At 48.9% G+C, this 25,171-nt stretch overlaps 1 protein-coding gene and 1 long non-coding RNA gene across 3 annotated transcripts in view; one reads left to right on the top strand and one right to left on the bottom strand.

The window, feature by feature from the left end:
* ANTXR2 (ANTXR cell adhesion molecule 2) overlaps positions 1–25,171 on the bottom strand; it is a 76,400-nt gene that overhangs the window by 8,676 nt on the left and 42,553 nt on the right. For both annotated transcript variants that reach the window (XM_054295682.1, XM_054295683.1), the window contains exons 13-16: positions 21,001–21,042; positions 20,340–20,435; positions 17,319–17,486; positions 16,392–16,472 (exon numbers count right to left, since the gene is read on the bottom strand). In XM_054295682.1, the coding sequence (XP_054151657.1) occupies positions 16,392–16,472; positions 17,319–17,486; positions 20,340–20,435; positions 21,001–21,042 (387 nt within the window). The remainder of the gene's footprint in view (positions 1–16,391; positions 16,473–17,318; positions 17,487–20,339; positions 20,436–21,000; positions 21,043–25,171) is intronic.
* Positions 20,365–24,844, top strand: LOC128950748 (uncharacterized). The gene is made up of 3 exons (XR_008484392.1): positions 20,365–20,437; positions 24,627–24,655; positions 24,746–24,844. It is a non-coding gene; the product is annotated as an uncharacterized LOC128950748 (long non-coding RNA).

The raw sequence follows: 25,171 nt of genomic DNA, 5'->3' as shown, positions 1-25,171 counted from the left end.
TCATGTCAGCATCCTAAACAACTTCCTGAGTTTGGTATGTCTTCTTTAGGAAGAAAAGAAAGATAATCTGCTACTATAGAGGCATCACACTTCAAGTCTCATAGAATCAAGAACTGGCCTGGTGAAACCATAAATTGGCAAATCCTAGTGCTTCGGGGCCTTTTTTTATCTATGAGGACAAAGAATACCATAAACATGGAGTTCCTAGGGATGGCACCTCTAAAGCACAAGTTAAATATTCCCATTACTCTTCCTTCCTCCTCTCTGTGCAACCACTGTGAGAAGAAAGCAATTTATCCTTCTCTGAAATCAGGTGTAGGAACAGATAAACCAGAACTATCAGAAGACCTGTTCTCCTTAAACTCCACTTCTGCTCTATCATGACCTCAGCTCAGTCCTCTCCTAAAATCCCTTTCCTTTAGGAATATTTCCCAGTGTCCTTTTCCTGATCAGCTCTCTAACCTGGGCCTTTCTGAAGAGAGACTCTCCTCTTCAGATGGCCCAGAGATTTAAGACTCAGATGCTCTATGGCTTTAGGTGTGTAAGTCATCCAGGCACATGTTGTGAGCCCATAACAGAGCAGTGGTGGCACAGCATTCGGATCCTGGCCCACAGATTATACAGCATCTGACTGGCATGTGCCAATTGCTTGTAATGATAGAAAGCAGCCCAGTTCTGTGGTATTTAGGACACTATGGGAATCATTTTAAGCTAGTTATACAAATGCTATAACCAAAAAATCCACTTCAGAAACTCTGTGGGAAGATGCCAATCTGTTTGAAGCAGTAGGCAGGGTTTAAGTGGGGGCTCCTAGGAAGAAGACTAGCAAGGCTGTGGCAGGAGGGGCAGCTCCCCGAGGTTGTGCCCACTTGGCTGGGGCTGGCTCTGGCCTTGCAGATGGGAAGGGAGAGCCCAGCAAGACCCTCGTTCTGCACACACACAGTGCACGTGGCAGCCCTCTAGATGCCACTGTCACCCAGCTGTCCCAGCCCTACAGTGGTGACAATTCCATGCTGCTGACAACAGCACTGGGCCAGGAAGGACACAGTGCCAGGCTGTTCCCCACCCCTCAGCCACATCAGCTTCCCTGACACCATACAGTAAATTCTTCTTCCTGCACACAAACCCCCAGCACATTTTTAGGCTTTGGTTGGAATGCCAAAGGGATTAGTAATTCACACTTTTCAGGTATTTGGGCATCCCACTCCCCAGCAGCATTCTCTGATTTTATACTGCCGAGGCATTTGCTACAACTCCCCCGTAGGTGCCAGTGTCACTAAGTTAGCAGCTCTGTTAATTTTTAGGCTCTGCTTCTCCTGTGCACCTCGCTGAAAATGAGGAATAGTTTCTTTAAAGGCAGCTGCATAAGGGTCATGGCACTGGGATATGGAGGACCCTGGACTGGGCAGCGACAGGCTTCAGTCTGTCAGGGGCTCCTTCCTAGCCCCCCAGGCTGGCCTGTCACACACCGTGCCAGGTGTGTGACAGGGTGGGTGCACTGGGATGTCCTCTCTTCCTGCCTTGGGAAGGGGCCTGAGAGTAGAGGCTGTATTTCCTGAGATGTTTTTTCCTCATTAGAAGTCACTGCTACAGATGTGCCTATGGAGATGTCCCTGTTCTTTAGCAGTCAGGAGAGGTGTCCTGTGGAAACACCATCAGGCTGAGTTTACTCCTTTCCCTATGCATTCTTCCTAAATGTCCATTACCATTGACTACGGGAAAAAGGGATTTGATGGGATGTTTGTGTGCTCCAAGTGCTGAGCAGGGACAGGGTATCTATGGAATTTACTCCATTGCTGCCAGACCCTGTTCAGATCCCCTGACTCCCAACCCCTCAGTGCCGTGTTTCAAACATGGGAATCAGACCAGACTGGTGAGTTTGTTCTGGTTTTCAGTTCCCACCTTTCCCTTTTTCCCTTTTTCCCTTTGCTCAGTTTAATTTGTGTAATGAGTGAGGGCTTTGGAGGGGCTTTGTTACACATAAACCCAGAGACGGTGGCATTAAGTGCATTTGCTAAATTAATAAAGAAATCGCGTTTGCTGTAGGGTTCTGTTGTTGATTTGGGAACAGTGAGCTCTTGCAAATCTCAGCTTTCACCTTGCCAATCCCTGTATCCCTCTAAGTGCACTGCAGCTCCTTGGAACCTGTGGGGGGTTGGTGCTGGCATCCCTTCACTAGATCACATTTATGCATTAGTGCCATCTGTGCCTGCTGCACCTTCTGTGAGCCAGCCCGGCCAAGTGACTGGCAGTTATCTGGGACTGCACACAAAAGGAGAGGGGAGAGAAAGGGGGAAGGAAGAAGAGTCAGTAGGGATGGCACCTGAAGTTTCCTGTGTGCTGGTGGGTCTGGGGAGCACAGACCTGCACTGGGGTCTCTCCCTGCCGCTGCTGAGTCCTTTCTCTCTAAGTAACAGAGAATACCTGTTTTGTGGCATTCAAGCCAGTTCTCCCTGTCCTTGTGTTCTGGAGGAGAGACAAAGTGCCGGGACATGGGGAAAGAAGCTGCTGCAGTCTGGGGACATTTTGGGGACAATGCTGGGCTTTGCACTGTGCAGTGTTTCCCTCAGGGCAGGGCTGGACCCGGGTGGTGCCGTGGTTCTGTGAGCAGGGGAGGAGCAGGAGGGAATGCAGGGGTGGCCGTGCTGGTTTGTCCATTTGCCTTCTGTTCAGGGTCTCTGTTGGTAAAAACACCTTGTTTGTGAAATGGCCTCTGAGGAGTTCTCCCGTCAATAATGAGACAGGGGGGCGTTTGCTGCTGTTCCTGTGCAGGGAGCTGAACTGCTCCCAGCACCCAGGTCCATGTGGATGGAGTCTGGGCACTTAGAGGTCATGAACTCGCAGCTGAAAGTCTAGATTGATCTGTCCTACACAGGCAGGTACAAAGTACAAGAGCAGACAGAAATACAGATGCAAGAGTTCTTACACTGAACATAACTGTGTGCTAAGAATTTAGAAGTGAATTATCTGGCATAGAAATTAATTAAATCATTGCAGTGTCAGTCTGTCCAGATAAATAAGGTACCTTACCCAGCCTAACTTTCATCAGGGAAGGAGCACATGACCTCCTGGCAGGGGTAGTGAGCAGCCTCCTGAGCTGAGCACCTTTCCTAACAAGGCTGAGGAGTCATACCTTCCTCTCAAAGCAGGACTCACCTCTGTGTGTGCCTGGACACTCCCCAGAGTGAGGGACCTCTCCTCCTCATAACTGAGTTTATAAGTATTTACATATAATAAGTACATCTTCCTGATTTTTTTTTCTGAATGACCACTTTCACACTGTGGAGTCTTTTCCACTTAGAATATGATACTTGGAATTCAAGATTTGCTTTTTCATTCTTTCCATATGTTCTGTGTTAAACATATGCTATACTTTATATTTAAAAACTAGCAGCAGCAGACTGAAAAAAAAATGCCCACACCACACCACAAAAATATGTTTGCTTCATTATCCAAAGCTTCTGGGTTTCTGTAGTTTTTTACCAGGCAGGGGGAAGCACCCTGGAGGCCAGTCTCAGAATGGGAGATAACTCAGAGGAGCTGTGGAGAGAGAGGAACATCTGGTCCTCACTAAAGCGTGGGTAAAGCTGGCCAGAGCTTAGAGCTGTACACAGCTGGGCTGAGGTGGTGATGGAGTTGTCAGCTTTGGAATTAAGGAAGGAAGCTCCTCCAGGTCATTGAGGAATCGGCCTTGAGTACTTGGGTAGTACTTGAGCCGGCCTCTCCTGAGAAGCTGCACTGATGCCAAAGGAAAAGCAGCAGCATGTGCTGGGTGTTTAGGTCCCTGCCCAGTGCCCTTCCCCTCCTGCCTGGGCTGACCCAGATTTGCTCCTGGGCATGGAAGTGCAGATGGCTTGGCTTGGGGGGGCACACACCTGGGCACAGCACAGGGCCAGGCCAGGATGGGCATCCATCCAGCAGCGCTTAACACCAAGGAATGCACTCCCCACTGTTTGAGATCTGCCTGGCCTGGAAGGCTGGCTGGGTCTGGGGGATGGCACTGCCAGGGACAGTGTGCCCGGGGGCATTCCTAGAGCCTGGGGCAAGGCTGGAGGCTGCTCCCAGAGGCCAGCCTGAGCCCTGGCTGTGAGGAAGGGCACAGTGAGATCTCCCCAAAGGAGCTGCATACCCTCCAGAGGGTGTGTGCGCACAGCACAGCCCCCATCAGTGTCACTGGGAGCCTTGCTCTGAGCTGCCTCCTGCCTGAGGAGACACTTAGGAATGCCACCAGGAGGAGGACACTGGAGTTCTAAAGGATTTGACAAAAATTCAAATTATCCCACCCTGAGAGTTTCAATCTACCTGAGGGTTCAGATTGGTTTGACTGGACAAAGGAAAGGAACGGCTCCCACAAAAATCCCTGTGTGAGAGCTGGGAAATGGCTGGGAACAGTTAACTGGAGGTAAAGTGTAGGAATGCCGTGATAAATGGTGAATTTGGGAAAGGTGGCGGGGTTTGTCACAGCTATTACAGAGCCGAATGAAGCGTGGTTGCCATAGCAACGACGTGCTTGTTGTACACAGAACGGAGCCCTGGGCTGCCCAGTGCCCTGCTCCCCCCGGGTTTGGGGCTTTTCCAGTACTCTTGGACTCACAGTCTGGGAGACAGGAGGCAATGCCCCAGTGTCCTCCTGCTAGGTATAGATATTTTAAACTTTATGAAATCACTGATAATTTAGACCTTGTCTCTGGAATTACCTGGTAAATTACCACAGCAGCATTCAGAACTAAAAAGCAATGAGGTGTGCACAATTACCTTCCGAAGCTGCAGCCACACATGGACTGAAGCCTGAATTTAATTGCAACACGGGTAGATCGGTGCTTTTTCTACATCCTTTCACTGATGAGCATGTCAGCTCTTTGGAGTTGAAAGCACAACAGAACCAAATGACAATCAGAAACTTCTATATAAAAATTCTCTGGCAAAAATGAAACACAGGTTCAACTATTGTAATTCATTGCATATTTCAAATTATACTTTCAAACAGGTGCAGATGAATGAGTAAAAATAGCTTTGTGAACTGTCCTCAAATGGTTTACATGCATTTAACTGCAGTTAATGAAGGGCTGATTGAAGCTAAATGATTTCTAAAATTTTTAAATGACCCACACATGTTGTAAGGGGTCTTGTACCAGCTATAATAAAATTCAATCCAGCTGGTCTGTCCTAGGCCCTTGCAAGGCCTTACTGACATAAACGGCACTTTTAATCCCACTTTGCTTGTGTAAAACCCCCTGGTTCAAATTGTACCTTCACTTAAACCAGAGGAGGTTTCACAGTCTGTGAATTACATCTGCCAAACAAGTACATAATTCAAGCCCTTATTTTCCTGGACTGATCCCGGGGCTCAGGTCACACAGGAAAGTGCACAAAATCCAGCAGTGTCATGTAACACTCCATTAGAACGTGTGAAATATAAAGATACTGGGAAATACAGTTAGGAAATGCACTTATAAAATCTAGCCAAACAATTAGGATAAAAAATTCAAAATTCAACAAACTAAAATCCAACAAACCAAAAATCCCAGCAGGAGCAGCTGGAACGTGGTCAGTCTCTGCACTGATTCCAGTCGGATTCCATAGCAAAGTCTTTCTAAAGTAAAGGCTGTTCCAGCAGTGCTGCAGCCCCGCTACCACAGCATTATAAATTAATGCCAGAGATGCCAAAAGGCCCCTTAAGTAGAAAATGTCAACATGCAAATGTTGAGCAGGAAATTTAAGGAGCACTGGGAGCCTCCAGTTTCCCCTGGGACAGTTCCCGCCCCATGAAGCCCTGGGAAAGCCTGAGCCCCCGGCCCGGCCCTGCCACAGCAGCTTTGCTGGTGGAAGCACATTCCCCTGCAGACCAGGGGAACTTGTGGAATGGCCACTTCCCTGCCACAGGCCCTGTGGGGCAGTGTGTGGAAAAAAATCTTCCACCCTGTGGAGGAGCACACAAACTCAGCCAGGGCTTCCACACAAAGAACCAGCTTGCGCCTGTGCAAAGCTGCCGCCTTTGGAGAGGCTGGCTGGGGAGGAAGGAATGGGAAACACAGAAAGAGGAGCACAGGAAAATCCCTTGCTGCTAAAAGTGAGGGACTTACACTTAATTGATGGCAGCATTTGTTAAGTTAGGAGAGCTTAGTACAAACCTCTAATGTGCTCAGGGCATAACCTGTGTGATCTGTGTACGGTTTGCTGTAGGTGGAACATGAGCAGGACAGACAAGTGATGCTTCTCTGTGAAGTGTTCCAAGGCCTGTGCACGTGGCACTTGGGGACCTGGGTCAGTGGTGGCCTTGGCAGTGCTGGGCAGGTGGGCAGACTTGATGATCTGAGAGGGTTTTCAATGTGACTACACCAAAAACTCAGCACTCTAATGGGTCATTTCCTGGTGTCTTATTGAAGTGAGGACTGTAGAAGTTAGGTGTGAAATGACACCTGGAAACACTCAGGGAAAGCATTTCTGTGGAAGACTCAGCTTTCCTGTACCACAGCACTGGCTGTGCTGTGTTACCTGTCCAGCCCTGTGGTACCTCTTTGGGAGGACATTCTCACCATGCCTTCATTAATACAACTAAGAACAGAAAAAAGTGTTGCTGCTCTTTATCTTTTTCTTTCTCCTTCCCCCAGACAAGTGATTTGGCTGTTCCTAATTAAAATGAAGAAAAAAGTGGCATAAGCTTAATTAAGATTTTAATTCAGTTAGAGCCTATAGGAATAAATCACTGCAGACTTGATAGTGACAATCAGAAAATACAGTTCCTCCTCTGTCACAGAGATGGTATAAATGATGGGAAATCCTGAGACAGGGATGCAAGAGCTTACAAGTGCAGGTGTGTCTGTAACCCAGGTAATAACCCTGTGGTTGCACATACGCTGGATCAAAGAGCACGGAAACTGGCTTTCCCAAATATGGGTAATATTCCCAACTCTGGTGCTGGATTTTTTGGTGGGATTTTGGGACACGGACCCGTTCTTTGGAAGCGTGGGTGAGAAACTGCAAAACATGTGAAACACTGTGTTTTTCCTAAGCAAAATGATGCTTTCCTTAGGATTAAGTAGTGGTGGTGAGCACAAGAACAAAACACAAACACCTCTCAGCTGATGGCCTGACTGTGGCAGGTGGGGTGAAAATGGACAGAAATGAGGCCCAGGTAGCCTCTCCTCCTAAATCTGCACAGAAATCCTGGTTTTACTGTGCTCACAGAATAAACCTAAGGACGATACCCTGACACAGAGTTCCTTTGAGCAGCCCTTCAGACTGTACAAATTATGTGCATTTTAAAACTAAAAACTGTGGTAATTTTAGCAGTTCTATGATTTTTTTAATGTAGGACTGTATCTTTGCTCCTTGGCTAGTAGATTCTCTTCAACAACTGTTATTCTCAGATTTTTAGTATAAGTTTTCAATTCCAAATCAGGAATTCCTTCAAATTCCTTCCAAGAAATTACCAAGATGTTATGAAGGAGAAGGCACTGCTGGTTTTACAAGACTTAAGAATAGAGAAAATGCATCATAGAATGTTGAACAGGCACAGGACGCATGCACTGCATTTTTCTTGACTGGGAACTGGGTTCCTCCCTCAGCTGCTAAGGATTCAAGTCCCTGTCTGAGCGCGGTGAACACCTCTGCCCCTCCCAGGAGCCCTTCCAGAGGTGCCGTCCCAGCGCCCCCCAGGGCAGGGACGGGCCGGCCGGCTCCCAGGGCCTCGGGGCTGTTGTAGCAAAGTGTGCAGTTGGGTTTTCACCGTAATTAGGTGCCTAATTGTGCGCCTGGGCTGGGCTGCTGTATTTGCATGTGGACTTAATGATGATGTATCGAGGAGCTCTCTGGCCACACTTCGCTCTGCAGCCTGGCAGAGGCAGCCACAGGGTGAGAGGTGAGCCCGAGTTCTGGCTTCTCCCCAGCTTTTATTTTAAACTGAACACCTGTTTCTCTTGGGGTTTTTAAACCACTGGAGCAAAGGGAGAAGTCCAACTCCCAGTGTCACAGAGAGACAAGCACACTGCTGCACCAACAGCTGGGAAAAAGAGAAATTCCAGGGAAAAGCCAGGGCCAGGTTAGTAAATTACATTTCCATGCCAGGCGTCCAAACAGTGCTGATGTTGAACTTGTTCAGTGGTGTGCTGTCAGGCAGTAACCTGTACCAGCCAAGGTCAAAAGGGATCTTCTTTCAAGAGAGATAAATTCTTAGTGTCCTCTCTCTGATCATCCAGCTGCCTTTTAACTCAGAACTGCCTGAACTCCAGCACTGGAGTTATCAGGGCCAGCTCAGCTGCACAGCCATACAGTTGGACGCTTAATAGACACAGCACTGTGAAAATGTCTGTTATTTCCCTTCAGTGAAACACTTTTAACTACAGCATCCGATCACTCTTTATGGCGTATGATGTCAAAAACACTTACTGCACAAGCAGAGATCTGTGTTTCTTTTGCCACAGACAATAAATCTTTAGTGTCTTCTCTTGCCACGCATCACTCCACTTGCTCTCAGGAGGCACCATACGCCTCTCTTTCCCTCTGCCTCTTCTAGCAAGGTCACTTTCCAGTGATGAAACAACTTTTCCAGAAGGTATAGTGTTCAATAATTAATACCTACTGATAATAGCTTCCCAAAGCAGTGCTTTAAAGCTCTAATGCTCATCACAGACTTGCAGTGGGAAGAACCCTTAAAATAGATCTGAGTAGCACATCTGAAAATATCAGCCTCAGGAAGCTGGGGTGCGTGTGACTGAACTTGCACCATGGAAACAGACAGACCTATAGCCCTGGTGCCAAAGGAAGCCCAGCCCTTCCTCTCACACCAGGCTGTACTGTAGGTGTGAGCAGGTCAGGTCACCCCTGTGCAGTGCTCCGGTGTCACCTCCCGAGCAGGCACATCTCCTGCTGCTCCCACAGGTTCTGTGGGAACAAGGTCCCCAGCAGGAGGATGCTCAGGAAGGTGCCCAACTGCAGATGCTGAGGGCTCTGTGGGTGCTCAGGCCATGTCAGACAGGCTGGGGACAGACCCTAATCCCAGAGTGGCAGCGAGCTCAGAGCACCATTTCCCACCGCTGTGGTGGAGTTCCCTTCTCCCAGCCATCTCATTAGCACCAAACGGGCCTTCCCAGGCCATCTCCAGTGACGGCAGCCTTTGGCATGCATGGCAAACGCTGTCCCTGAGCATGCACTGGACAAACCAGGGGATCAGTAGTGTCAGTGTTTCTCCTGACTGACAGGGGGTGCCACGTGGCTCAGCCTGAACTGCTCAGTAGCTGCAGCAGTTATTCATAAAACTGTTCTTCAGAGCCATCTCAAGAACAAAGCTCCATGCCACAACTTTCTACCTAAGCAGTGCAGTCCTTGATAGATGCAGGGGCTTTGTGTAGCTCATTCTAGACTGGTGTAAGATCTGGCTTGGCTTGGCTTGTGTCTGTGTCCGAGGTGAAACCTCTGCGCCCTAAGCTCCGCAATGAATGTATTCATGGGAGAAAACCTGCTTTATGTTGCTCCACTTTGGCCCCAAATACCCTTGTCACTGTTTTAACAGTGTGACTCTCCCATTTTCACCCCCTAGAAATGCACTGTGAACCCCTTTACATCAGCGACCCTCTGCTCCCAGCCAGTACTCAAGGCTCACCAGGGGCATCTCTCCTTCCCCTTCTGGCCATGGGCTTGCTTCATTACTTAGGGCTCACATCAGCTCTGCACATGTGCCTCAGCTCCCCTTGTCCCTCGGGAGAGCCGTGCTGCTCTGCCCAGAGGACGCAGTGCATTGAGGGATATACGGCCAGGGCCCAGTGGGAAGGCACGTCCTCCCTGCTGCGGGGGGACACAGCACTGCGTTACTCCTGACTTCTCTGAGCCAAAACCTAGTATTACTCTCCTCTCTCTCAGCAGAGCATTTATGGGTTTATAAATCAGGACAGACTGACATCAAACATGCCCTGAGAGTGCCTCGGAGCATTCACAGAGTGCCAGCTGGGCATGTGGCTGGCTTGGGAGGAAAGGGCCTTAATTACAACCAGCATAGGAAGAATTTAAGGAAGGAGGAAGAGTTCTTTCAGAGAATTCTCACAGATCTAATGCACAGATTCCTAAGTTCAGTGGAAAAATTATATCTGTTATTCCCCTAATCCTTCAAACACCTTTCCTTTTTATTGTAAATGTTGGTATCAGAGGAAAAAAACCTTACTGGGCCGCCGTAATCATGGAGCCGATTGGCCCCGATGCCCTATAACCACCTGCTGGGGCACAGTCATGTCACCAGAGGGGACTGATGGCTGCTCCACTGTGGGAGCAGGTGGGCTGGGAGGGGCATTCCCAGCATTCCTATCACTGCCCTGGCCACTTCACTGGGAGCCTTTGTCTAGAGATGTTGTTTTAGTAAAGGCATGGCAGCAAATGGCCTGTGACTGTTGTGGCTGGGCTGTGGGAGATACTCCAGGTTCAAGACAGGCACCCACAGCTCCCCAAGGGGGCAAACAGAGATGGGAACAGGGCAGCCAAGCAGTCCTGAGAGGCAGGGAAGCAGCCCTTGGAAGAGGGCTGCTCAGACATTCTCTCTGTCTCCTGGGCAAGCAGGGGGGCACTATTCAGAGTTTCTGGGCAATTCCCAAATTCAGGGGTGCTCAGCTGGGCTGGGAACATCCTTCCCAGAATGGACTGATATTCTCAGAGCCCTTGGGCACTGCTCTGAATGTTCAACTCTAAATAACCATTTTCTTTTGGATCATAATATGCTTATTCTGCTGATCATTTTATGGCCTTTCCAGATTTCAGTAAGTTCTATATTTTACTATAATGCAACATAAAGTATCATCCATCTACCTAGGTACAGAAGGATACAAAACATGCTACAAGCTCCTTTGTGCTTTGCACCCTCACTTCCTCTCTGCTCAGACAGGCACAGTTTGCATCCAGAAAGGGAACTTCTATTTCACACTAGTAAAGAATTTCTGTTCTTCCACTGGAAGAAGGTGATAATGAACTCCAAGAAAATCTGCCCCTTTTTCATTGGATCAAACTGTTTTACACTGCTGCGTGTGGCCTGCTGGACTAACAAATAAAGACAGGGCAAGGCTGTGGGAGAAAACTGCAAACAGAAATGTGTCTGAGGAACAACCATTACCTGGGAAGGGGCAGTACTGAGCCCCAGAGCACCCACGAAGCTGCAGCAGGGAAGCGCTGTCCTAGGGAGGCTGTGACCCCATCCCCAAGGTTGTGTTCACAGCCAGATGTGTCACCTGTCCTGAGGCTGCAGGCCAGGGACACTGCTCCCCTTCCTTGGTCACCTGTCCAGCACAGCTTGGAGCCTGGCAGGAACTGAGCCCACCTGAACTGCAGTGGTTATCTCATGTAGCATTTGCCCATCAGTTCCTGGAAGTTACAGAATTCTTTCTGGAGTGACTGAGAGGGAACAGACCTGTGTGCACCACAAGCCCTCTGTGACAGGGAGCAGCATTGGTAACCATTGCTGTGCATTGCATTGCCTTCCTTGGAGCCTGTGCTTAAATTGCAGGAGGCTGTGGCACAGCCAGCCCACAGCCAGTGGTCAGGAAATGTTCTGGCTGGGGAACACCTGCCCAGTTTAAAATGCAAACAACTGAAGTGTTATGGGGGTTTTGTTAACGCTTTATGGATCTGTAGGTCAGAATGAACTTAAACATGCAAAAACTGATTTCAGAACAAAAGTAATTTTGAATTATGGGAATGCACTAATAAGATCGGAGGCAATAACTGTAATTTTGGATCACTTTTCCTCTCCCTCTCCCCACTGTCTGCCTGTCCCATGCAGCAGTCACATCCAGCAGCATGTGCACTGTAGTTCTTCCCAACTTTTGAAGAGCTGTAGGGGAAAACAGCTCCCTCCCCCTGCCTTCTTTTGGATAATGTTGTGCACAAAAGGATTACCGTGTGCAACTGCTTACAGGCTTTAGAGCCCTGGGTTGGCAGGGCCTGGGTGGGCACATCTGAGCACTCCAGTAGCTGCAGTTTTACCACAGGTTTGTAACAACTCACCCTGAGAGACTGAACGAGCTCAGGCTGCCACAGCTATGGTCAGTGATAGCACACCTGCCAGGTGAGACAGAAACTCACTTTATAGGAACAGCTTTTCCAAGGTGTTTTCACATGCCTTTGCTGTTGGTTAGAGGAGTGAAGTTAGAGGCCAGTGAAGTGACAGGGAAACCAGCCTAGTTCTATTCACCTCATTCTGCCACCACCTCCCATCTCTGGCTCTGGTCACTATTTTGAGCAACACCTGACTCTGTTCTATCAAGTATTTGTGCTGATCTCCACCAAAATGGCAGTGGAACCACAGCCTGCACTTTTTAAAATGTACCATGTCACTGTGGAAGAACACTGGGACCTCTTAAATCTGCCAAACCAAGAATGCCATTTGAATGCTAATCTAGATAAATGGCACATAAAATTGATCTGGATTAATACACATATCAATATAAACAGAGGTATGGGAGTTCAGAGTGTGGGAATGTAACCTTTGAGCGAGGTGTTTTTTCATTTCCATCCCCTTTTGCTGAAGACTGTGTGAATGCAAACGCTTCCTCGGCGCTGCGTGCGCGTTACCCGTGCGAGCAGCTCCCATACAGCGATGTATGTATGTGTAAATTGTGTGAATGTAAATATAGATAGGCCATATGTCCCCAAAGTCCCAAAAGAGCATCTGATGTTGATATGTAGACAGTGTGTTAAGGACCTTCCTAATTAATAAGCCAGATTAAAAACCTCTTGGCAATCAATTAAGATTAATGACAGAAGTCATTCTGTCTCCCCCTCCGCCCGCGTCTCGGGCTGTGAAAACCCTGGGTCGGGAAACTTTAATCCTGTTATCTGCTGCCTCCTTCATCTGCAAAGCCTGGAGATTAGCTCAGCGGCCATTCCCGAATCCCGGCCAGCCGCTCGGACAGCTGCCCTGCGCCGCCAGCTCACAGGGGAGGAATAATCTGGCCAGGGGAACAGGCCTGCTGCATCACTCTGCTGCAGCTCACTCCACGGGAAAGGTGTCATCAGGATGAGGAAAAGAAATGTGCTTGTTGCTTGGGAATCCTGTGCAGTGAAACACTCTGTGATTACCAGCCCCTGCCCTGCCCAGAGAAGGGTTTTCTTTGGCTTGGTTTGGGGGGTTGCACTGCTCGTGTGCTGACAGGGAAGCTGTGGGACACCTATGGCACATCCGTGCTTCCCCCAGCACCGGCGTTCCTTCCTCCATGGCTGCCATCCCGTGCCACATGGCCTTGGAACTGACAGGCAGGTTGGCTTCTTCCTGCTCTCTCATTCCTACCACTGCTCACAGAGGGATGAGTCCCCAAGGCTCATTCAAGAGAGCAGCAGACTCATCTGCACCAAGGGAGGCAGTGCCAAGAACTGCTGCCTACGTAGTTGGGAAAATATCCCTGTTTCTCCTGACACCAGCACAACATCCTCTCTTCAGCAAGATGGTCCCTCCCGCTCCCACTGACTGACAGCAAATCCGACTGCCAGGAGAGCCACTCTGGTCGGGATGGGCACCTGCCAGGCAGCCAGACAGACCCTCCTGAAAGCAGCTCAGGCTACAAGGAGAGGACATGATTCCAGTGACCAGGAGCTTCCTTTTGGAGGGAGCACTGCTAGCCACATCTTGCACGTGCAGAATGTATTACTTTTGTATTATGCGGAGATGCTCAAAAGTAACAGTTTAAACAGATGTTTGTGGTAACTCTGCAGCCATTATTAGAAAAGACCTTTAAAGCAGGAAAAAACTAACAGGCTTAAAAACAAGTACCAGTGTCTTCCTGTTTAAAAGGCTGGTTTTTATATGGAAGTACAACCTGGAAGCATTCTATAGTTCTCATCTCTTCTGATTCTCCTAGAATGAAGTACAGTCTTTCTCTTCCTTTACTACTGACTCCTATTTCCATCCTGATAGGGCAAAATCTTCATTACAAGTGCCATGGATTTAAAGATGTTTGTGTGCATAAATGCACACAGGATCAGAGTCTCAGCCACCATCACATTGCAGCAAGCTCAGACAAAGAATCCAAACCACTGATGATCACCTTGTGGTGCTAAACTGTGACTTGGAAAACAAACACAAGGATTTGGAGGAAAAGCTAGGCCCCTGAGGCTGGTGCTGTGCCCCTGTGCCAGGCTGTGTTCCTGGGCAGCCCCAGATTCCTGGCAAAAGAAGTTCAGTACAGATCCTTGGACACTGAACTGGTTTATCAGAGTAGCCCAGACTGCTGTGGCTCAGTCTTCTTGGCCCCTTTAATAAAAAAAAGGACGAAGTCTAGCTAGGAGCACAGACACAGGGTAATGCATCATTTATAAATTACCTTGTTAGCGCAGAAAACACCACATGGTTCTGCAGCCGAAATCTCCTGCTGCGGACTTGCTCTGTTTGATGGGAGCCCTTCAAAAGCGCTCGTGGCTTAATGGAGGCTGTTTGTGGGGCCCTCGATCCATACCTGCTGTCCTCATCCCTCACTGGGAGCCCGGCGCAGCTGCCGCGGCGTGCAGCTGTCTCTGAAGTGACTGCGTGTCCTCGGCCCCCAGCACAGCCAGCCCGCGTTGGATCTCTGGATTTGTGCCTGAGGCGAGCCGGGGAGCAGCTGTGTCTAAGCCGTGCTACCTTTAGTGCTGCAGCCCCCGGGCCCCACGTGCCCCGGCCTGCCCTGCGCTCCCGCGGCCGCCGCACAGCTGTGCCCGCAGCCTGCTCGGTGTGCCCACACCTGGGCGCGGCTCCCGCGGCTCCGGCCTCCCCCGCAGCCTCCTGCTACGGCCCTCCCGGCACCGCCCGCCGCACGGCACAGCCAGGACAGCGCGGGGATGCACCAACTGCTCGCTCTGCTTTGATACCTCATGCCCAAATTTCAACTGCCTCATCAAGCACTCCAATTCAGCAGTGAGATCTTTTACAAATGGAACTGACAAGCTCCTAAACAGTAACAGAAAGGTGATGAACAACTCCACGGCTCTCTGTGTGTGTCTGTGTGTCTGTGTCTGTGTCTGTGTGTCTGTCTGTGTCTCGCTGTGCATACTCATGCACTGACACACACCAGGGGCTCACCATGGGATCTCCACCCAGTGTGTTAGGAACAAGGAAAAAGATACCATTTTTTCCCCAAGACAGCAAACACTGCGCAGACAGAAATGGCACTCTGCAGTGACACAGGTCACATCTGACCCACCATTCCTTTTCCCTTGAGCTGCCGCTCTCTTTTTCACAAGCTGAGATGCTGGCCAGTGTTGCTCCTGTCAGTCCCAGGGAAGGAGGGTATCTGACTGCACAATGGCTCAGCAAAGCCTGCCCCCAGGGCAATCCTTAGAGTAACTCCTTCCCTTTAGGGGCAGAAATCCCCAAAACAGGCCCTGGTTGACACTTTTTTAGCATTTTAAGGCACCACTTCTACGTTCCTGTTTACATTGCATTTACCTGTTAAACTGTATTGTGCCATGTATTTTGTGTGTAGATTGCCGTTGTTATTGCTGCTCCATGTCACATGCATCATTCATGCAAACAGTGACTAACCTGTCACGTAACAATGCTAACAGCTGTATCCAGCTGTGCTCTCCACCTGCAGCACAGCACTTGGCCATTCTGCTGTTTCCAACACTTGCCTTACCTTAGTCTCACCTCTTCATCCTTTTGAACAGCACCAAACTTCATCCCGGGAAAATAATCAAAATTCCCGTTCCCTCCCATTCTACCACATGTAACTCCCTCCCCTTCAGCCCTGTCATCCTTTTATGTGGCCTTCATGTCGCATGGTGCACAGACAGTGCCCTGGAGTATGTGAGACTGTGACCTGCTGCCATCCTGTTGAAAGTAAAGCATTTGCTCCCATGGGTCTTCCCAAGTGCCACAGACAGGAAGCTGAGTGGATGCAGGAGATAAATGCTGACAATCAAAGTGATATTTTCCTAAGGAGCAGCAATCAAAAATATTTGATCTGGTTTCACTATCAGAGGTGCAAACAGCAGCTCTGTGTCCTCAGCAGCATTTGGGAGAGAGGCCCCTTTTTCAGGGGCCAGAGATGTTCCAGGAGAAAGGATTATCTGAGAAAACATATTTCCTCACCTTCTTCTTCTGTGAAAGGTGTCATTGGTGTGCAAGTGCAAAGCTCTAGGAAGCAACTTGCATGGACATTATTGCCAGCCTCTGCTGTTACGAACAGCTGGGTCTGAGAGCGATATATGTGCCTGTGACAAGAGTTTACCGTGCACGAGGCTGTGTTCCTGTTCTCCACCTGAGCACACACCACATCCAGCACCCCTCCCTGTGCCAGTGCTGCGCATCCAGGCTAGTGCCACGCCCCTTCCACCACCTGGATCGCCTGGTGTGTCACCCTTCCCGCCGTGCCACTCTGGTGTCGCTCTGCTCCCCCCGGGCCGTGTCCCGGCCCCTGGCCGGCCATGCACCGCACACCCACCTGGTCTCCTTGCTGAGGCCGCATCAGCGAGACTCTGTCGTACTGGCGCCGCAGCAGCGCCCACAGCGCATCCAGCCGGCCCTGCGGGGACACGGGGGCTCAGTCAGGGGCAGCAGCACCCCCACCCGCACGGGGGCTGCCCGGGGCAGCACCGTTTCCCTGGAGCCTGGGGAGCAGAGCTAAGGCTGGCCTGTGTCCCCTGCAACCACTGTGGTGCTGCTCCTGCCCACCCGGAGCGCCTGGGGAGCAGAGCCGGTTAGGAGCATCCCACACTGCACAGATGGCTCCAGACCTTGCCTGTGTGTCTGGACATCACGGCTTTAGGGCTTTCTGGGGGTCAGAAAGGAGTGGCAGGCACTTGGGAAGACAGCAGTGTCCAGTGTCCCAGCTACACCTGGGTGTTTGCTGCTCTTAACACCTAAAGGCAAGGTATTTACAGACCTACCCTCTGCCTGTAGGCAGTGCTTGTGCTCTCGTGGCAGGTGAGTCAGAGCACCATCCATATGAGCCAGATAGAACAATTTGCTTTTTATCAGAATTCTTGCATTACATTGTTTTATGTAATTTTTTGCTTTTCTTGGTTTGTCATGACAATGTGTGTTTAAAACTTAGTGTAGCAGCTACAAACTGTGCAGTTTTGGGTTTAATTAGCTCTACTAAGCCAACAAAGCCCCCATAGATTTTAATGCTCTCACTGTACAATATGTCCCTTTTTAAGGGGAGGCAAACAGAATGTGGCAGTAATGATCAAGTAGTGCATTTAGGGCTACAAACTGCTCCTGCCATTCCTGCTGAGTAGGTGTTCCCTTCGAGAATAGCACATTACACTTGAATGGGAACACTTGGAAAGTAAGGCACAGCTCAGCCTGCATAAGGCAGAAAGAACCCAGCCCTTAGTAACAATCGTGCCAAAGACTGAACAGATACCTTGATTGGCGTGTACCACTTCTGCTGTATGGCTGGTGAGGTAGGCTTTCGTTTAGGTGGTTTAGGGTGATAAGGTTCTTCTGGTTCTTCTGGGAGTTTCACCACAGCATTCTTTGCTTTTTCCAACCTGGCCCCTTCTTCTGTGGAGCCTTTGTCGCCCCAGCGCACCTGAGGAAAGGCAGAGTTCAGGTGTGAGTGCACCTCAGGGCAGAGAAACTGCTGCAAATAACACAGGGTAAATCTGGAAGAGGTGCTGGATAAACAAGAGAGGAGGTACTGAGGAGAACACTACCTCTTCAGTCTTAGGTAAATGTCTGTAAATAAGTCTCAGAACTGAAAAATCCTATCTTGCTTCACATGGGTGACAGGGGATCTGTGAAATCTCTAAGTAATGATACAAAAATATAATTTCTACTTCTTATTTATCCTAAAATTTCAGACCTTAACCTGCACCCATGAAGGGTAAGATTTCTGAACCAGGTCTCCTAGCCCAGAGAGTTTTCAAGAACCCCAATGTAGATTTAATGTGATGCCTAGGGAGGTTTAAGCAGAAGCTCCCTGAACTTGCCCAGGTTTCCATGTTGTCCTGCAGGAAGATACATGCTGGAGAAGTACAGGTGAAGCTGTCTACCCTGCCTAAGTGCATGCAGAACATGCAACAATGTGTATGATAATGTTAACTGTGTGTGTTACACTGCTCCAAGTGTATAAAATATAGAGAGAGTTGAAAGAGAAGGAAAGCAGGGTTATCACTGCCAGGGAGACACATATTCCCACTTCCATTCAGGCTGTACTCACTGTGCTCTGGAGATTAAATACATGGAAAAACCTCCCTGCTAAGAGGGATAATTCACCTTGCTGCAGGAATCCTGTTTCACCTTTAACTGAAGCACCATGCAGCAATCTGAGCAGCAGTGTTTGCTGTACTGTGCACAGAAACAAGCCTGGACAAGGCTGTTCCCTTCTCATCCGAAAAGGAACAGCTGAAAGTTTGAGAGTCCTTAGTGAAAGTGGCCTGGACCATTTCAGCAAGACTTGCCATAATCATGCCATTTGCTGAGATGTGACCTGCCAGGAGGCCCCTGTACACCTGTGTCTTCACTGTGATCAGTGGTACTTTTACAGGGCTTGTCATGTGGCTGCTAACATGTATTTTAAACACTGTTAAAACCATTAGCTGGTGGATCTCTCACTGAAAAAATTACCTTCTCCTTCAGACAAAAGCCAATTCACCCAGAAGAAACCACAAGTGGTGGAGTCTGACCACCCAATTTTGACATAAAAATGAATTAACTGTAACAGGTGGGGTCTGGCAATGACATCACAAAACTTTAAAGCAATGCCGAAAGACAGAGCTAGGAGAGCACTGCCCAAGCTATCTGGGATTGTCACAGAGGAGTGGAGCTAGTGGAGAAGGCAGGAGTGGATGGGTACCTGCTCCAGCACAGAAGTGGGAATTGCAAAGGTGATGGTTCAGTCCTTTCCCTTCTCCAGAAAGGGAAGCAGCCAGATGAATCATGCTGCTGAAGGAATGGCAGAAGCCAGAGAAGCAATAAAAACCAGACGACTCCACTGCCACATGGACTGCAAACATGGAAGAAATGACAAACTGAACCAGCAAGTTTGTCACTGGCCATGGCACAGAAACCACCTTTACCTGCCAGATAAGAAACAACCTCCCTTGGAGTGTTTTGTCTCACTTCTTCCCCAGCTCCCCAAAGGAGCAGCGTGCTCTTCTGAGCCAGGGAGAGCTGTGAGGCCTGTCCTGCTTTCCCTACAGCCAGAGCCCATCTTCCCAGCCTGTCCCAGACACAGCAGGGCAGAGGTGAAGCTCCCCACTCAAACCCAGAGGCACTGACCATCAGTGCCCAGCCACACCTGACACTGTTCTGGGGTCTCAGGGACAGACAGAGCCACACAGCCCCACAAAAGGGGGGCTTTTTTCTAGGGCCCATGATTATGCTGGCAGGAATTTCAGTTGGTTAACTTCTTTAGCCCTTAGTCCTGCACAAAATTCCTACCACAGATGAAAAGGTTTTCTAACCTAATCATCAGTTTCTACCCTCATTTGCATTTTTGCCATGGGCTGAACATGTCTTTCTTTGTGGTCCCGATGTCACTTGTGTTCATGAGCTTTCTGCTCCATTGTGCAGGATCCCATTTGGGAGCCCCTCCTGGAGGCTATCATAGTTTCCCTCAAATCCAGGCTTCTTGATGTTGGAAAGCATTTCCTAGTTTGCTTCTGAAAAACACTGCACAAAATGTTTGTTTTTGTGAAATCTGAAGCTCTTCTAAATTAGCAATTCTGAACTGCTGAAGAAAATGCATATAAGTGACACAGCTTCAAACCTGCATGTTCTGCCTCTGCATTTAAAAAGTACTCGAGCAAAGCTGATTAGGCCAATACCTTTAAAGTTTCATCAAGACACCTCAGCATGGCCTAGGTGGGTGTTTCAGACAGAGACAGCTTCCTGGACTACAGTTAGGAACTGCTTTGCACATTCCATATAGGCTGACTTGACTACAAAACCTGCCATAAGGATGTGCCCATAAGGATGCACATTCTTCATTCTGTTTTAATTAACATGATGCTATCGTGTCTCTTCAAAGACAGGCTCTGTTGTCGCTGCGAGTCCCTCTGGGATCAAGCCTCTCCTCAGCGTCACCATTGTCAGCGCATTTGGCTGGCCCACACTTGGGGGACTTATGTTTCACTGTAATTCCTTCCAAAACACGCAGAAAAGGCTCTCACTCTCTCTTTCTCATTAGCGTGATGGAAAGAGCATGTCTTGAGGCAGCTATTTAAAGTCCCAGTCAAATGGAACTACTGAAAGCTGTTCTTTCAGAGGCAAGGTCAGAATTGTTCGATATGGTAACGAATTTTCCAAGGCTTATGCCAGTGGGAAGACAAGCACACATTATGGCCTTGTATTTTCAGTGCGCTGTCAAGTCTTTGTTTCCATACTTGCAGCCTCAGAGAGCTTGTGCTTGAGGGAACTGCCATCTCCAAATCATACCAACCTCCATCCTCTTAATTCCCCCAACTCCTCGTCCACCGTAGTAGGAAGCATCCACCGTGGGCCACTTCTTGGAAGGCAAGGGCTCCTGTTCTTCTTCCTGTAAGTACATTCAAATGGTGTTTACTTTTAAAAGATGCTTCCACACCCACACACTGAATGTCTTTTCTGTGTATTCCACTGGAGTTCCCAGAGTGTATCCTGTTGGTTGTGAAAGGGGTGCAAACACTGAGGACAGCAGAGCCTCCAGTGTGTTACTGCCTGTAAGAGGGAGAGGAATTCCCTTGTTAGGGGGATTCCCCAGTGTCTGGAATGACAGAGCAGGGGGAAAACACTGCCTAAGTCCTACATGAATCTTTAGATCTTGGACAAGGGCTATTCAAGCTTTCTGCTTTCAGTGCAGAATGTGGAAAACAAAGCTGTCTTGGAATAAAGGCCCTAAGTGTTTCTGCAGATCTGGGCTTAATTCAGGCCACACTGAGCTGAGGCCTGTGGAGAGAGCCACACATCCAGATCTGTGAGAGCAGAGATCTGGACTTTAGGAACCCTGTGCTCCAGTGAAGGCACCCCCCAGGGCAGTCCTTTCTCCGGCAGCACTCGGACAAGGAGGCGGACATGCAGCGTGCAGGGAAGCACAGGAGTGGTTCCATGTGGGGGCACCATACCTCTTTTGGGGCTGGCGGAGGTGGAGGGGGATCCTTGATCACCTGAAAGAACCAAACACAGGAAAGAATAAGGTGCTGCACTGCAGCAGCCCAAGGCAACAGACCATGGCAAGAGTGACCTGTTTCCAGCCGAGCCCCCACGAGGGCCAGCGAGCTGGCAGTCTGTGCTGCCCGCTCCCCTGAGCATCCATCAGCGAGGCCTTCTGGAAATGAGCACCATCCATCTGCCAGAGCTGCCATCCCCAGCCTGCAGACACTCTGGGCAGACGTGTCTGCCACCGCGCTTCCTGGACGGATGAGTCTCAGCCGCTGTGAGGAACAGCCAGCGCTGAGACCTCCCAGAGTCCGTCAGCAATCCCGGAGGAAAAGCATCTGAGGGCTGTGTGAGGTCCTGCACAGCCATGGGCCGAGCTGCCACTGCTGCTGTGGCTGCTGCTGGGGAGTCTCTGGCCCAGTGACAAGTGTGAAATGCCTTCTGGCAGCTCAGGCTTCACCTCTGGATGTCCAGGACACTTCCGCAGCCCTCTCATTTCCCAGCTCCCAGCTCCATGACTGTGCAGTGCCTGCACTGCAGTCACACTCCCACACTTCTGACACTGCTCCGGGTGAAGCCCACTCCCGGGAGCATTTCTTACACTTCTATTTAAATCTCCCTACAGTCTCTTCCCATTCCCTTTGTCACATCCACACTATAAAGCTCAGAGAATGCCCAGCACTGACAGTCCCAGCAGGGGAGGGACAGGCAAAGGACCCTCTTCACTGATTCAGCTGAAAACTGAAAGCACAGGCATTCTTCCACAAGAAAAGCAGGCTTGCAAGCTAACCTTGGTAAGTTTTTTGATGACATTGGGCCATGGTTTGGGCTTGGGTATTGCCTGGAAATGACTAAAAAATACACCATGAATATCAAGGAGTCCATTCTTGCTATGCTTTGATATTATACAAACTGTATATTATATATTATATTTGGATAATTTTTGGATATTATATCCAAAACTGTACATGCTGACAAACAATTCAATCTAATACAGGTTTTAAGTAACTTAATTGAAATATGCCTTACTTTATTCACTCTCTGCTGTTTAATATTAGTACTTTTATTAAGCACTGCCTATGAAAAATACCACTGCAGTCAGCATAATACATGAAAGAAACATATTTTTCTGATCAGTAGAGTTTTCCATCTTGATTTATATTTCAGTTATCAGTCCCACCCAGACAGTTACTACTGACTGCCTAAACAGGCTGTGGACTTTCAGCAGTGCATAAAGGAATTCAGTCCAATAGGATAAATAACTTATGGCACCCCTGGAACCAGTTTTCCACAGCCCTCCAGGTTTAAATTATGGAATGGCTCATGTCAAATTCAGAGTGCTTTGGGTGGATTGGAAAGTAACCTATGGATTTCAACTTTGAGACATCCCTTTGCTGTTAGGATGTTGCAAAACCATGCCAGACATTTCTTTTCTTTAAACAGCTCTGAACACTTTTTCTTCCCAGTCATCAGGAGTTTCCAGCGTACTTAACAGAAAGTAATTATTTAATTAGTGAAACACTCCTGAGAGCCACACTGGAATCATTACCCTAACTTTACATGAAACAGCAACACAGAAGGATTGTGGGACAGATGCTGAGAGATACTTGGATGCTGAGTAGGATTTCCCAAAGCCTGGAGATATTTAATTCTTGCTGAAAGCAATTAGGAGACTGGAAACAGTAGAGCAGCATTTTGTCTCAATGAAGGGACACCTTATTTAATTTCTGAACTTATTGCCATTTCACCTGTCCCTAACCATCGTCCCAAAACAGTCTCTGTCTCTGTCAAGCCTGCCAGCTGTACAGGAGAAGGTGCTCCTAGGTGGGTCTGTATGCACCCATATGAAATGGCACTGCCCTTCCCCATCTATGGCTGTGCCACTCTGAAGCCTCACATCTGTCTGAGCACAGCTTTGCCCAGCAAACCTCCCCGCGATGAGGGATGGAATTCCTGCAGGCCCTAAGCCCATTGGGGATGTAGGAATCACAACTCCCACCCTGAACAATCAAGGGAAACCTGACTTGTTTGAGCTTACTGTGGCTTCCTAAGGCAATAGTCAATGACAGCTTTTGCTCATCTCCTCAGTGGAGGATCTAATCCTGTGCCAGCTCCTGAACTTGCTAAAGTTTGAGGGGAAATTCAGTTTAAAGCCAAGCAATCCATTAATTAGCTGTTATTTCTAATGGCTTCAGAAAATGAAACTTGTTTTAAAAGTGACAGTGGTGTGAGAAAATAATCTGCTTTGAGTAGCAGCTCCTCACCCTGCTGACAGCACTGGAATGTCAATGCCTGCATCCTTATGCTTCCACAGGCTCTCACACTCACACACTCGAATCACACGTGCACACACAAGGATTCTTTTCAATCATGTGATATTCCAAGTGAAATCAGTAGAAAGCTGTTTTTGAAAAAGAGAAATCCAAGGCACACGTGCAGCTCTGCATGGAGCAGCACACAGCACTGCAGAGAGGAAGACCTGAGTATTGTAAATTAACTTTCCCCGAGCTAAATTCAGACTGTTTCAATGAGGAAGCCTCTGAATAATGCTGCTGTCTTACTATCCTCATGGAGAGATGGTTTGCTTCCTCAGTTTGTTTGGTTTTGTTATCAGCCTCTCCGGGCAAAGCTCCATCTCATTTAGTGAGTCGCAAAGAATGAAGGTTTGAGTTTGGAGATGAGCTGATTTCTTGAAAAAAAATCATTAAAAAAAAGAAGTTGGTGCTTGAGGCAGCAGTGCCTCTGATCCACTCATTAACACTTCTCTGCCGCTCCATGATGTGGGCATTAGGAGATGTCAGCACAGAGCCTACAGCCAGCTTGTTGCAATCACATGTTCCACAGCGAGGGACAAGTGACAGAACTGTCACAGTGAAACCCTTGTAAGTGGGGGACAAGGAAGGAAAAGGAAGAGGAGTCCCCCTCCCCACCCTCTGAGTGTCCATGGGACTTACACCACGGAAGGCTGTGAGACCGAGCCCCAGGCAGGATGGAGCTGGGCCCGTGGGCAGGGGGAAACCCACCCGCCTGGCTACAGACACTTGTTCTGCCCACAACACCCTCTACCTCTCTGGATCTGACTCCTGTGCTCCTGCTCCTTGTTCCAGGAAACCAGGGAAGCAGAGCCAGAGGAAGGGAAGAGTAAGTCCTACCTGGCCCTAATGCTGCCTCTCTTCTCAGGGATGCTACTGAGCCAGAAGTGGCCCTTCCAGGTGATGGATGTCCAAGCCTCATGGGCAGGAGAGAAAGGCAAGAACTGAGGGACAGCAAAACCAGAAGGAAGGATGAATGCTCTGCAACAGCGTGTGAGCTTGGAACTCAGCAATGCTGTAGCAAAGAGGCCTAAGGTTACCTTTTCTTTAGAAGTAATAAAATAGTACCCAAAGGAGGTAGGAGGAAACACAGAGGGCACAAACATTTGAAGAACTATGGTTTTATAAGGCTGAAAATTGGTAATATACAACTATTCACTGGACTGCTTCAAGTAGGAATTTTAACTTTTGAAGCTGGTTTATGAATCAAGGTTAGGTTTTCTTATAATAAGAAAACCAGGACTTGCTTTTTACTGATTTACAATGTTCCTTTTCCACAGGAAGGCTCATCATATGAAACACAGTGGAGGTAAGGTGATTAAAAGGAAGCGCCCTGGATTTCTGCTGGGCTTGTGCTGTGGAGAATGAGAACAAGGGAGGCTGTTTGTTCTCACCTTAGGAAGCCCAGACTGTGAGGGTGCAGAGGGAGGCTGAGATTCCCTGCCCTTGGACAGCCAGGAGCCCGATGGACCTCCCCAGGTTCCAAGGGCTGCAGCACAGTCAGGTGAGAAGGCCACTTCCTCTCTGCCCCACATTCCACAAGCCCCAGACAGGAACAGGAACCCAGACCAGGGAAGCAATCTCCATTTCCCAAGTCCCCCATGCTGTCCTTGAGCTGGATGAATAATAAACTTTCCTGCTCCCCCAGAAAGGAATGGCAGGAGGCAAGTGACCAACACCGCTGCTGCTGGGGTGGGGATAGAGAGCGCACTCAGATAAAGAGATGGATGTGTGCAGGGATTATGAAAAAAAATAGAGATTTCAACCTGAGAGCCCATAATGGACTACAAATACCAATTTTCCTGAGAGCAGTTTTAAAGTGGTC

This window comes from Melozone crissalis, unplaced genomic scaffold (genome assembly GCF_028551555.1).
Source record: "Melozone crissalis strain CALT ecotype California unplaced genomic scaffold, PUWL_Pcris_2 ptg000006l_1, whole genome shotgun sequence".
Taxonomy (NCBI): domain Eukaryota; kingdom Metazoa; phylum Chordata; class Aves; order Passeriformes; family Passerellidae; genus Melozone; species Melozone crissalis.
The sequence above is the reverse complement of the archived record's forward strand: the minus strand, read 5'-3'. Positions and strand labels throughout refer to the sequence as shown.